The 14,659-nt window shown below is 46.4% G+C and overlaps 1 protein-coding gene across 1 annotated transcript; it reads left to right on the plus strand.

Annotated features, from left to right (window-relative positions):
* The first annotated feature begins 9,088 nt into the window (after window positions 1–9,088).
* Window positions 9,089–14,129, plus strand: CLEC14A (C-type lectin domain containing 14A). The gene is made up of 2 exons (XM_084827121.1): window positions 9,089–11,960; window positions 12,020–14,129. The coding sequence occupies exon 1, from the start codon at window positions 9,089–9,091 to the stop codon at window positions 10,424–10,426; it is 1,338 nt and encodes a 445-aa protein (XP_084683247.1). The 3' UTR covers window positions 10,427–11,960; window positions 12,020–14,129.
* The last annotated feature ends 530 nt before the right edge of the window (window positions 14,130–14,659 follow it).

A 14,659-nucleotide genomic window follows, 5' to 3' on the forward strand; every position in this document is an offset into this window, starting at 1 on the left:
AGTACATGACAGGATTAAGGCTTATGTAAGGCCTGCTGGATTCAATAATTTCATGCATGAATGCAGTGTGGCTGAATCATTTACTAGGCAGATAATAAAAACAAATATCTACTTATTCAATCACTCATTAAAATATTTTGATGTGTTGTTAAAAACTAATTGCCCTTGTAAAGATTCAAGCAATTATCAGAATAAACAGACGGAGACTTTAAAAAAAAAAAAAAAATCTGGTATCAGAAAAGACTATGTGTTGGCTACATTTGTGGTGTTCAGGGAGAAAACAGCGCAAAGTATTTCTTCCACTGTGAAGTGTTTAGCCCAGCTTCCCCCAACTTGGTGCTCTCCAGATGTGTTGCCAACACAGAGTTTACCAGACTGTGGGAAGCTGGTTTAATATAATGTGAACATCAAAACCTTGTCTTGTTTTTTCCACATTCAGGAACAGTGCAATGTTTTTGTATCCGTTGCCTTGGCAACTCTGTCACATAAATGTTAAGATGCTTTTTTGAATATAATTCTTTCATCAGTGATTTCAATGAGGTGTGTTTTATTAATCATCATAAAAGAAAATTGAAATTACAAACTCTGCCTGAGAATGCTCACTGAAAGTAATAGGAAATGTATAGTTTGAAATTACATTACTAGTCACTAAGTTTGACTTATTGCTACATTTCTGGTTGCTCTGTTTTGGTAGTGTGATCATTTAGGAATAACGTTGCAGAGAAATCCACAGATGTCTCAAAGGAAATGTGGATCCATTCATGACTGTTGGATGTCACCTTGGATTCTGTTGGTTCCAAAACTGCCTTGCCTACCTGGGGAGCTGTTATAGGATTTGACTTAGGCTGCATTATGTTGTTCAGTCGTTCAGTCGTGTCCGACTCTTCGTGACCCCATGGACCATAGCATGCCAGGCCTTCCTGTCCTCCGCTCTCTCCCGGAGTGTGCTCAAGGCATTATACTGATGCTTATAAAGGTCTAAAGCCACATCCCTATGCAGACATACTTCAGAGTGTGTCCTATTGAGGCCAGTAAATAGTTGTAGAGTGGGAAGGGGTCTTGTATGCAAACTAGTCCAATCTCCTGCTCAGTGCGGGAAATCCAGAGTTAGAGCATCCTCAACAGATAGTTCTCCAGCCTCTGTTTGAAGACCTCCAGCAAGGGAGAGCTCACCCCCACCCCCAGATAATAGACTCCTTTGTCTAAGTGCTCTTACCCTGAAGAATCAAGTTGCACATAATGCAATTCCTATACAACCACATGAACTACAGCATGAAGTGACAGCTTTTAAAGTCTTTGGCCAAAATCCAACACAGAGTTAAGTGTACTACACCTCATGGACTTCAGTGAATACACTTCACTCTCTGTTGGGTTGTGACCTGATGAGCTACAAACAGAATTTAGATTATCATCCACAAGTCTTCAGTTTCTTCACATTTAGCCATCTTTGATTTTTTTTAAAAATGACAATAATTAAACTGATTCTTATTTTGCAAAATGTCTAGTTCTTTTGTTTTTGTTGTAGCAGAAAGCAAAAAGCAAAAAGAACCCTCTGGCACCCAAGTCACCCCTACGATTAAAGTGACAAATGGATTTTCAAATCCATTCAGGAATCTTTCCCCAATTCAGTTAATATGCATTACCACATTACACAAAATGTCATGCTTCTCCTGCTTTAAATATAACCACTACACATTCTCAAGTTGGTGCAGGAGAAGATATTTCTCACTTGCCCATTAAGAACATAAGAAAAGCCATGCTGGATCAGACCAAAGGTCCATCTAGTCCAGCATTCAGCTCACACAGTGGACAACCAGCTGCCCACGGGAAACCCACAAGCAGGACATGAGTGCAACAGCACCCTCACACCCATGTTCCCCAGCAACTGGTGTAGATAGGCATACTGCCTCTGATACTGGAGAAAGCATAGGGCCACCAGGACTAGTAGCTGTTATCCTCCAGGAATTTCAAAATGGTGGCCCATACAGGCCAGAAACTAGACTCGGATGGATCCATGACATAGTTGGGATTTCATCTGATCTAGTTCCAGGGTGGTATGGGCCATCATCTTGAATAGGCAAGTTGAGAGTATTATGTGGTAATGCACATTAACAGAACTGGGGGAAGATTCTTGAATTATCTGTTTTGCTGGAGACCAGAGGCTAATGGTAAGGGAAATGCCTGAGATAGCAGAAAAAAGTGGAGCGATCGGGGAAAGGAGTGGAATGTGCCTGTGAACAGTGATAAATGAGACACTTTCATATATGCAGGAGAGGTTAAAATAGGAGAAAATACATTTCTAGGAGGATAATGTAAGCCGCCTTGAGTTCCTTGCGAGAGGGAGAAAGGCGGGGTATAAATGCAATAAATAAATAAATAAATTTCTAAAAATGTACAACAATATGGGGAAATGATGGGTGGAAGAATAAAAATGCACTTCTAATAAAATACATCTGTTCACAGATGACACAAAAGAACACTGAAAATTATAAATTATAAAAATATGATTATAAATCTGCCTTCTTTTATGGCTATCAGTTTAAAAACATGACACAAGTATATTAAAACTGCATTTAGCTCATTCAGACTAATAACAGGGAAAGGCTAAAAAGCATTTCAGTGGCACATGTGAAATGGGTCTTAAACAAGCCTCGGCACCAGTGGCAACAATGGGAGCTTCCCTTAAAACACAAAATAACATATTCAGAAAGACAATTTTTGTCAGAAGCATGGTAGGGAAAGAGATACCCCCCCCCCCCCCAGTCTGAAACTTAAGATTTAAGATAGTTTATTGTTAGTAAGTGACAATAAACTGGCTTAAATCTAAGTTCTCTGATTCAGCTAAAAACTCAAGAGTCCTGAGGCACTTTGATAACTAACCCATGTATTATGGCATGACCTCTCATAGGCAACATTCCAATACACACACATTAAGCTTGTACATTTTCTATTAGACGATGCAAACGAATATATTCAGATTACAAGATTAAACTTTACACAACATCTGGATTTCTATTTTGACAAGGAATTCAATAACAGGGGCTGTGACCACCAATAACATTTCTGAGATCCACAGGACAGTGCTGGGCTCCGTGGACCCAGTGGGCACTGCATCTTAGTACTATCCAGGTGTTTGTTGGGTACTGTATCTCATCCCACCCCACCCTTGTCACATCTAAAAGCAGATGGTTAAACTGTGCAGTGGATAAACCGCAAAGACACTATGACACAAAGACCCAGCTGAATTTGATACCTTGGCACATTATAAACTAATTAAAATCCAACAGTTGGGCAATGGGAAGACCTTGTAAGACCTCATTCTCATGCAGGAAGGCTACCTTCTGATCATCATCTGCAAGGAACAGTGGGCATAGAACTAGGTCAAAGGATGCAGTAACCTTGCTGGAGAAGCTAAGCAGGTCAGGTTCTGGTCAGAGCCTGTAAACATGTCCTGCTTCAAGTTCCACAGAAGAAAGGCAGGATATAAATGTACTTTAAAAGGTAATAAATAAACACAGTAAATAGCAGTGGAGAATAAAGAATATAAGGTTTGGGGTTAGAAATTAACAAGAGGGAGATGGTAGTACAAATGTTAAAAAATGAGTCTCCTTGCAAATTTGCCAGGCTCATATCAAGAATGGGTAGCTGCTTCTTTCCGCATTGGACTTCACAGTGATTGCCCATCCTTTACCTCAATAATAAATTGCCCAAAGTCAGAATGCCCTTCCCCTTAATTTAACATTTGGGCTTAGCTGTTCTTTTTAGCAAAGCACCTGCTGCCTTCTCCATTAGGATGCTCAGCTGAAAGGTCAGTCTAGGCAAAATGCCAGGAATTGAAGTCACTTATTTATGGTTAGGCTCAAGGCTTCCTCCCATTCTAGTGTGTTTCCCTAGGAAATTCTGCCTCATCACAAATGGAGTGGAATTCCCCAGAGTTTGATTTACTCTTGTACGGGGAGCCAGTGGAAAGCACAATACTTCACTCTGACACTATTTCTCAACTGAGTATAGCTGCATGCCATTGATATTATATGATATGTAGCTTGTACAGATGCTAAGAAAACTAGACTTTCCTGGTAATGCTACTGTCACAATAGACCCATTATAAGTGGTTGGGCTTTCTGTTTAGCAAAACACACACCTGAGGAGACTATGATGGAGGAGTGAAATTGTTCTCCTTCTCCCATAATACTAGAAATGCGAATCACCCCGTGAAGCTGATTGCCAGTAGGTTTGGGACAGACCAGAATCTTCTTCACACAGCATACAATTAACTTATGGAAATCACTACAACAAGATGTGATGCTGACCACTAGCTCTGTTAGCTTTAAGAAGGGACAGAAAAATCCATGGGGCATGAAAACTATTAGCCATGAAAACTAAATGGAAGGAACCTCCACATACAAAGGCAGTATACCTTTGGATACTATTAAGTTGGGAACAAATGACAGCCATCACTTTCATGGCTTGCATGCGAGCTTGTAGAACCATCTGAATGGATCCTGTTGAAAAAAGAATGCTGTACTATAGCCATTCATTCATTCATTCATTCACCACTCCATATCTCAAACAGATTTCAAAGCAACAGAAAAGATAAAACAGTAAAAGCATAAAAATTAAAACACCACATTAAAATTATACTTGTTTAAAAACACAATGCCAATAAAAACTGTAACTGGTAAATTAAAGAATGCCTGCAGGAAGAGTGCTGTTTTCAGGAGGCACCGGAAACAACGCAGTGTTGGTGCCTGCCTGACGTCCAGGGACAGGGAGTTCAAATGAAAGGGGGCTGCCACGCTGAAGGCTCTTCTCCTGGTAGACTCCAGTTGGGCCACAGATACATGGAGAACCACCAGGAGCAAGCCCTCCGATGACCTCAATGACTGGGTAGGTTGGTAAGGGAGAAAGAGCTCTCTCAGGTATCTTGGTTCCAAGTTGTTTAGGGCTTTGTACACGAGTATTAAAACCTTAAACCTGGCCGGGTAGCAAATAGGCAGCCAGTGCAGTTCCCTCAGCAAAGGATTTACATGCTGGAAAGGGGCAGCTCCCAACAACAGCCAAGCTGCTGCATTCTGCCCCACTGGCCCCCACATAAAGCACATTGCAGTAATCCAGGCTTGAGGTTACTAGCACCTGTACCACTGTGGCCAAGCTATCCCTAGGGATGTACGAAAGTGACTTACCTTTCACGAATTATGTTGATGGTGGGGGGGGGGGAGGCGTTCCGTCCCTCCCCCCGGAATCCTGGCCGGGGGGGGAGGTGCTCCGTTCCTCCCCCCGGAATCCTCGAGCGACCAGCTGTGCTCCGCGGCAGCTCCGCGGAGCAGCCAGCCAGGCCCAGCCCGTCCAGGCCAGAGCCGTCCGCAGCCGGATTTCCGGCCGCGGAGGGTTCTGGGTAAAAAAACCAAAAAAACACGCGTACGCAAATGGCAGCGGCTACGGCTGTTGCCATTTGCGTTCCTTCTTTTTGGCCATCTTAATCTACGTAAATATTTACGTAGACTATGACGGCGAAAATCAAGGGGAACGCAAATAGCACAGCGGGCGCTATTTGCGTCCCTTTTTCATTCACCGTTTTAGCCTACGTAAATCTTTACATAGGCTAAAACGGCGAATCAAAAGGGGACGCAAATAGCGCCCGCTACGCTATTTGCGTTCCCCTTTATTTTCGCCATCATAGTCTACATAAATATTTACGTAGATTAAGACGGTAAAAAGAAGGAACGCAAATGGCGGTGGCCATAGCCGCCATCTGCATACGTTTTTGTTTTTTTTAAACCACCCAACCATGATAGGCTACGTAAAGATTTACGTAGCCTATCATGTCGTTTTTTTTTTTTTTTACACAAGCCTGGAAATGGCGGCAGCGGCAGCCAGTCAGAAGACCGGCTGCCGCCGCCGGCGGAGCTGCCGCCGGAGCCGCTGCCGCCACCGCCCGGAAGATCCGCCCCAGGCGAGTCTCGTCCCTGGGGGAATCTGCGGGGGGGTGTGTGTGTGGCAGGCCGTTCCACCACAGAGTTCGGGGGGCCGAATGCACTGGCATTCGGCCTCACCGAGATCCATGGTGGAATTCTCTGACATCCCTATCCCTGTCCAGGAGAGGCCGCAGTTGGCGAACTAGCAGAAGCTGGACTCTGAGCTGCCATGGCCACTTGGGCTTCCAGTGACAGTGATGGATCTAGGAGTACCCCAAACTATGGACCTGATCTTTCAGAGGGAGTGCAGCCCCATTCAGAACAGGCAATGAGGCTATCTCCTGGACTTGGGAACCACTCACCCACAGGGCTTCCATCTTGCCTTTCCCAACCTGGTGCCCTCTAGATATTTTGGACTACACCCCCTTCATTCCTGACTACTGGCCATGCTGGCTGGGGCTGTTGGTATTTGTAGTGCAAAACACCAGGAGGGCACCAGGTTGTAGAAGGCTGCTTTACTAAATGAACCTGGGTCTGACTGAGCAAAGAAACTGCAAACATGCATGCCTTCAAAAGATCATCTATACAAGCCATGGGGTTTGAGATACCACTGCATTGATCTCAATACACATCACTGACCGGAACAACAAAGTCATAATTTCAGAGTCCTCAATGCTTTTACTCTGGATTGGTCCTTGGCTTCAGTTTTCAGCCACTTATAAAATCCTGGTTCCACTAAGATCAATGGGAATTTTGCCACTAACTTCAAAGAAGTCATAGTGATGAATAAGACATTAACTTATTCAGAGCTCATTTTAGTACTGGAGATTAAAAATAAAATGCTGTTTCACTTTTGGCCTGAGCTGAGCAATGAGAGATGGATAAATTCTGCCTTGTTTTATCCAAGCAGCATGGCTGTGGAAGTGATCAGGGAGTAGAGCTATTATTACAAATGAATAGAGCTCCCGTAAACAATTTTTTTTTTTTTTTACTGTTCAGGACAAATGCCAAAAGGGGGAATAGGATCACAAATTCCTGAGAATTAACTCCCTAGCAGTTATTTACTTTTAATTAATCTGAAAGATCACTATTGCACTGTCCACAGAGTATTTGTTTCAGACAGGCATCTTTCCCAGCCCTACTGGGTATGCTGGGAACTAAACCTGTGACTGTCTGCATGTAAAGCAGGTGCTCTACCACTGAACTATGGCCCTTCCCCTGATTTTAATCAAGGTATATTAAAAAGAATTGTTCTCAATTTCATGTGAAGAAAAGCAGCAATGAGAATACATTTGTATTTCATATAAATCCATATAGCATTGTGCTTGTGGTGGTGAAACCTCTAATACTGATTGGCTGGCTGGTGTGATAGCTCAGAATGTACAGGAAAAGGTGGTGGTGGGGAACCACTATAGATTCTGTGAGGGAAAGGACAATTGTCCATTTGGATGGGATTAACATGTCACACAGGGGCTAACTGAAAAAATGAAGAGGTCCCAGAAATAAGGAAAGCTATGGGGCAGCGTGTCCAGAACAAAGGAAATGGAAGGGTATAGAGTAGACAAGAAGATTCTGAAGAAAGGGGTAGGTGTAAAATGAGGCTTGAGGAAAGAATCAAAGAAAATGAACTGGGGCAAAAAGGGCTAATCAGAGAAGACTAAAAAACAGCACTTCAGATGAAGAGGAGAGTTAGGAGAGAGGAATGGTAGCAAGACTTGTCAAGAGACAGGAAGGCTAATGAAAGTGGGACAGGGTAGGAAGTTGCCTGAAGTGGTAGACAAGGGGACAAGGTGGTAGACAAGGGGAGGAAGCAAGGAGAAAATAATACTTGGGGCAAAACTACACATAGATTTTAGCCCTAGAGACAAGAGGAGCTATGCAGTACTGACCACTGGAAGGAAGTGGTCAAAGTCAGTAAGGGAGGGAGCCAGATTGTTAGGTTTAGAGCAATGTTCTGCACTACAAGGCCCAAGGGCCACTGGTGGCTTCCAATCACCAATGCTTGGGCCACAGACCTCTGGTCTTCTTGTAATACTTTGTGTGCATTTTTTTTGGGGGGGGAACAAAGGTCACTGTGAAGCTGCCTCTTGAGCCAATCTGTCAGGAAGCACCTTTGTTCGTCATCTGTCATGAAGTACTTATTAGGCGATACCAGCCGTACCTTGTTTGGTAACTTCTATTTTTATTGGTCGCCTATTTTTATTGAACTTTTAATGAATATGTATTTATTGAATTTTATTGAATCCGTTTTGTATGTTTTTTAGTCTTGTACATCGCCTTGAGAGGGGGCTGCCCTTAAAAGCAGCCTAAAATAGTTTAAAATAAATAAAAAATATTATAGAGCCTGACCATCTATGAGTAGTCCGGATAATATGTCCCATGGGGATACAGATGTTGTTCATCCCTGCTGTAGTTGCATCATACTGGCTTTTGGAAGCATGCAGGAAGACGTGTGTGTGTGAAAGAGAGAGAGAGAGAGACAGGTTAACTCAGCCTTCCCCAAACCTGCTGTTCTCCAGTTGTTGGACTAGAACTCCCCTAATTCCCAGCCAGCATGACTTTTGGAGCTGTAGCCCAAGACAGCTGGCAGCCACCAATTTGGGAAGGCTAAGTTAGCTAGAATTGTAATTCTACTGCATTTCACTAAATTTCATTAAGCAATGATTGTGTTGATAGTTTTAGTCTTTTAGATATGTTGAAATCTCTGCTACAAAGCCCAAATAATTCAACCGTTTAGACATTTGAACTTTGTTTACTAACACAAATGGGGAAAATGATTTGAAGTATATGGATGAAACTCCACAGAAAGAATACCTTAGAATGCCAGTCTGCTTTCTAAGTCTGCCTGTGGTTTATGTGGGCATTTCTCCAACCACCCCCTGTGAAATGGAGGCAAGAAAACGCCCCTGCCCTCCCTCGAGGTTGGTTTTATCAGATGTTTCCCTGTTTTGGAACGGAGCCTTTGGCACAGGCACTTCAACAAATCAAGGATGTCGAGGTCAAGCCCGAGCCCCTGACACATTTCCTTTCAGCAGCTCCAAGGGAAGGCTGGGGGAGCAAAGATATTGTTGCGATCTGCGAGGAAAAGGAGTTGCCTCCACGCCACATTCCTTCGATCCGAGCTGGCCGGCGAATGCCCGTATCCGCCCCCCATTGTGGAGCCGGGAGTCAAGATGAGGGGACTCATTCTTGCGTCTTTCGTCCTGCTGCAACCTTCCTGCGTGCCGGGGGGGTCTGCGGAGCAGCTCCCGAGCGAGCGCACTCGGTGCCGCGGGTCTGGGAACTGCTACAGCGTCCACCTGGGCAGCCTGAATTTCCACCGGGCCCAGAACGCCTGCGCCGAGCTCGGGGGAGGGCTGAGCACGGCTAGCGGCGAAGCCGAAGTCCAGGCCATCCTCGCTCTGCTGACAGGGGTCGCCACCCGGTCAGGCGCCGCCTTGTTTTGGCTGGGCCTGGTTCGGAAGGCCCAGCAGTGCACCCTGGAAGACCTGCCGCTCCGGGGTTTCTCCTGGGCCCCCGCTGGAATTCAGGAGGCCACGGCGAACGAGACCACGCAGGCGCCCTACTGGGTGAGGGAGCCGAGCAAGTCGTGCACTGTGCAGAAATGCGCCGGTCTGCAGGTGACCTTGGGACAGCCCGGTTTGGAGCCCTGGGGCCTGAAGGAGCACCTGTGCACCAAGGCGAGCCTGGGTTACGTCTGCAAGTACAGCTACGCAGGCGCCTGCCCCGCGCTGCCGCCGTCTCCTGGCCTTCGCTATACGCTCCCCTACCGTCTACAAAGCGCAGCCGTGGAGTTCAGCCCGCCGGGCACGGTGCTGACCCTGAGGTGCCCTAGGCGAGAGGCGCGCTTCACCTGCCGCCTCTCGCCCGACGGCTACCACTGGGAAGGCACGGAGCACAGACTCTGCTCCTGCCCCAGCGGCTACTGGAGCCCCAGCCGGGGAGCCTGCGCCGAGCCCGCAGACTGCCTTAGCGCCCAAGGCGCGTTCCTTTGCCTGTGCGCCTGGGGAGCCCGCTTGGGGGCGAAAGAAAAGTCCTGCGTCGTGCCGGCGGCGGAAGGTGGAGCAGCCACAGCGAGGCCTAGCCGGCCTACACCCACAGCGAGCGGAGCGCCCCCTTCCAACGGCACCGGCTGGCCGGGTCAGAACAGCTCTCTGGAGCCCTTTCCTCCTGGGGTGGGCAACGGCAGCGCCGGCGGAACGGAGAAATCTTTGACCTACCCTGACTCTTCCAACTACGTTTTCATCTTGATCACGGTGGCCGTGGTGACGCTGGTGATCCTGGTCATGGCCGCGCTGCAGGTCTTCCAGGTCTGCTGCAAGATGTGCGCCTCCGAGGGATCGCGGCCCAACAAGGACGGAGCTCCCGCCTCAGGCGCAGAAGGCGACCCAGAGGCCTCTGCCACCCGCACCAGCTCTGAACGTTCCCTGGGGCCCAGCAAGGCCGAGTCTGTAGAGGCGTCTCAGGATGGCCCCAATCCAGATGGACAGGTGGACTTCGAACAACCATAAGGGGATGGGGACAATTCGCTAGAGACGATGGACTAGCATTCAGAGAAGAAACTCCCCGGGGGGGGGGGGCGTGCATCTTTTAAACATTTTCTCTAAGATCTTTGTGGGTTAAAGATACAGAACTGGATGCTTCAATTTTGTTTTACGGGAATCTTCTTACTACCCGAGGAAACAGGCTGGTTCCATGCTTTGTGGGGCCCTAACTGAACAGGATGCCCCGGTTAGACCCCCGATCCTTCCCCAGCTCTCCCTCCCCCGCCTCCCAATCCCAACCTCTAGGTCACCCAGGAAAGAAAGAAAGAAAGAAGCAAGCAGAAGCAGTGAGTGCTCCTTGCAGTGCTGCTGCCGCCACTCATCCATCCAAGCAAGTGAATGAGCAGCAGAGGCAGTTGCAAGGAGCACCTTGCAGCCTGTACTCGCTTGCCTGCACACTCTCACTGGGTGGCATAGCAGTTGGGACCACTTCTTCCCTCCAGTGATGTGCCTTTGTGCTGTGCCACCCAGAGGGAAAGAGCAAACAAAGGCTGCTCAGTGGCCTGCACCCTCCCTCTCTCTCCCACCTCTCTCTCTCTTTTTCAGGATGTTGCAGGAGTTGGGATTGAGCTCAACAGGTATCCTCACTGCTGCATTGCCCACAGGGACTGCCAGTGGAGGTGGTTATGGCTGCAAGGATTGCTGCTGCAGCTTGCTCACCCCTCCCCTTTTCTTTTTCTTTGCAGTGCAGTAGTTAGATGGTGGTCTCTGGGTGGGCAGTACCAACTTCTGCGCTTCCTAGCGGGAGAGGGCAGGCAGCACCTGTTCCTTGCTACTGTACCTTGATCACCTAGCTTTCTTCTTTTTAACCTCAAAATGCTGATATTATTGGTATGTCAATTCTCCATTAAAGCGTTAATGCCAAGCACTGCTCAGAAATCCACAGAGTGCTGGAAGATACTGGCATATTGGGTCTCATTTGTTAAGCTGCTTGTCTACTAGTACAATTCTGTGCATGACTGCCTGGGAGTAAGGTCTTTAATCCCAGGTACATGTATAAGATTGCAGCCTAAGGGTGCAATCCTATGCATGTTAAAAGGCCTACAACTTTCAGCATAGCTGGCTGGGGAATGTTGGAAGTTGTAGGACTTTTTTCTGTCTAAGCATGCATAGGATTCCACCCTAAGATACCTTATTGTGTTGCTGTGTTGCTGTCCGTTGAATCCTGTGTTGCTGTCCATTGCTGCCAGTCCCTTGGGTGCCAGTGCTATTCTGCTACCACAGTGTGTATGCATATGTGGAGATCAGTTTCTCAGGCTTACAAAAATCATCTAAGATCTTAAGTTTTGTGGCTTGATTGACTCATGGATTGGATGCCTGAGAACTAATGGGAAAGTGTGGTTCAGTGCACACTAGATTTTATGATGCAAAAGCCTTATGTGTTCCAATTTGCTTAAGTGGGAATTCCAAAAACATACTGGAGTACTACTCAGATGGCTCTCATGGTAGTTTATACTAGTTCATTGCTTTAGGGAGCAATTCTATCTAGATAGGTGGCTGCCTATCCAAAGCAGGGCAGGAGAAGCACAGAGGGGATCGTTCCCTCTGCACTTCTCCTGCCTTGCATTTTTGGCTAGACAGCTGATTGTGGCTGTCTAGCCGCGGGAGGACAGAGCAGGGAAGGGGGCTGCTGTATGATGATTTGGATGTGTCGTACAGGCATTTCCACCCTCCCCACCCTGGAACGCCCCCAGCCACGCTCCTCTTGTGAGCGCGGAGGACAGGGCTGTTCCGCGGTGCCTCTGAGGCAGCGCGGAATTGCGGGGAGGTTGGTTCTCCAGGAACCGACCTCGGAGTGCAGGCTCCACGGTCGGCTTCGAGGTTGGTTCCCGGAAAACGACATATCCTGTGGCTGTCTAGCCTCTTTCTAGCGGCCATAGGATTGCTCCCTCCTAAAGCTTTGCTTTTTGGGGTTGCATGTCTGTTAACATCTAACAGAGGGCTTAACTAATTGCTCAATATCGGCCTACCAATTCATTGAGGTCATCGTCGGAGGCTCTTCTCTGGATGCCTCCACTGACTGAGGTGTGCCAGGTGGCGACCAGGGGAAGGCCTTCTTGGTAGTGGGACCCAGCTCATTGAATGCTCTTCCCAGGGAGGCTCACCTGGCACTTATGCTGTTGTCTTTTCAGCACCAGGTGAATAGCTTTTCATTTCCCCAGGCTCTTTTTTTATCCCTGAATTTTATCCCTGAATTTTCTGATCTGATGCTGCTTTTTATCTGTTGCTTTTGATGTTGTTACATTGTGTATTTCTGTTTTGTATATGGCTGATTGTTTTATAGATGGATTTGGTGTAAGCTGCCATGTAACATTCTATTAACAAGGCAGGGTACAATTTTTTAAATAAAGAAAAATAATTGGCACACACAAGTACATGTAATGAAATCTAGATGGCTTATTCTTCTTCATTGCCAAGCACCATAGGGAGGGGGAAATTTGGAAAGAAAGAAGCAAATGGGGTGGAGGTAGGGGAAATTGGGCTCAGAAGAAACTTTATTTGAGCACTATTTCCTCCTGCAACTATCAAGTCATTGTGGGGGAAGGAAGGGGAGCAGAGGAATTAAGATGTTGTTTGTAACAAGCCCTCCACCCCAGTTCCTTACAGATTCTCTCTCATTCTAATATTCTAATGCTTGAATATGGAGGGTGCTGCCTAAAGGTGGGCATTTCAGCTAGGTGACATTTTGGGCCTGTTCACATGTTACAAGAGCCTACTGTGGCCGCAGGGGCTGTCAAGTCATGCTGGGCTCTTGTGGGCTCCTGTGGGCACCATTGTTGCATGGCGCTTATGGGTGCCTGGCTTGTCATGGCTTGTCATGTCATGCAAACCCAGGTGGCAGGGGTGATTTAAGGGTTAGACAACCTTCAAATAATCCTAAAACAAGCCATGGGCTATGTGAGGGCTGTCTAATCCTCAAACAGCCCCTGCTGCTAGGGTTCGCACGATATGACAAGCCACGGCAAGCCTGGCACCTGTGGGCACCCAGCACAGTGCAACAGCCCCCGTGGGTAAATTAAGCCATGGTGGGCTGTCGTGTCATGCGAACCAGGTCTTTAAGTCAGTGACTCAGTCAGCATTCAAAATCTTTTCGAATGCAGAGCTTTGATTAAATGCTAATGACATTGTTCAGAGAAGATTGGCAACCCAGTGACTTATCCAAACTAACATATATACCGAGTAAGAGAACTCGGTAATCAGTTTGTCATTTGACACAAGTTCTAAAATAGGTATCAGATGTTCTTTGACAGAAAAGTCATTGCAAATCCTAAAATGGGTATAAGTTATGAACCCTAAAACAAGGCATGGGTTATCTGAGGGTTGTCTAACCCTCAGATTCCCCCTGCCATCTGGGCCCACACGACATGTCAAGCCACAGCAAGATGGGCACTGGCACAATGCGACAACCCCCACAGGTAGCAGTAGCTGGTTAGGCTGGACAGAGCCATTTTCGTGAGAGGAAAAACTGAAATGAATGCCCATGTTTGATTGATAGGTAACTCAAATGTGTGTGAGTGTGACAGACCATTGATTCATTTTATGAAACTGTGAGTGTAGATTTAGCATGTTTCTGATTAGATTTAATTGTAACTATGTTGTTTTTAAATGAGAAAGAAATTTAGGATTGTATTGATGGTTTTCTTTAAAAATTAAAAATTGATTTAAATTTTAAAAAATCTGTTATTTTTTAAAAAATCATTGATTTTTAACTATCCTGAACTCTTCCAGGTTGGGACAAATTGGACCAGTGTTGAATCATCATCTCTGGGTCTAACCAAACGTTCTGCACAAATGTGTAAACCCTCAATATAGTTAGCTACTTCACAGTGTAGGTAGGAGCTGGATTGGAGCAGAGAAGCATATTGGCATGCTTAAACTTGTTTTCCCCCTCCGCTTTCCCCCTTCCAATTGTTTTCCCCCTGTGGGGTTCCAGACACATTTTTGTAAGGTAAACATGAACCTGGAGCCCCTCAGTTCATTTAATGATCTGAAATTTAAGCATTGTGGCCTGATTGACACATGGATCAGATGCATGAGACCCAGTGAGAGAAGTATGGTCCTAGCAAGAGTGCACATTACCTTTTACATGCAAAATCCTTATGAATTACTCATTTCTTAAGTTCCAAAAATGGACTGATAATACACACTGATGCTACTGCAGTACTGTTGGAGAACAGAAAGACAAGGAACAGATTTCAA

This window comes from Heloderma suspectum, chromosome 1 (assembly GCF_057233095.1).
Source record: "Heloderma suspectum isolate Gila_16-S chromosome 1, 16-S_ref, whole genome shotgun sequence".
Taxonomy (NCBI): Eukaryota; Metazoa; Chordata; class Lepidosauria; order Squamata; family Helodermatidae; genus Heloderma; species Heloderma suspectum.

Coding starts and splice junctions, on each gene's coding strand:
- CLEC14A (XM_084827121.1), top strand. CDS start 9,089: ATGAGGGGACTCATTCTTGCGTCTTTCGTCCTGCTGCAACCTTCCTGC.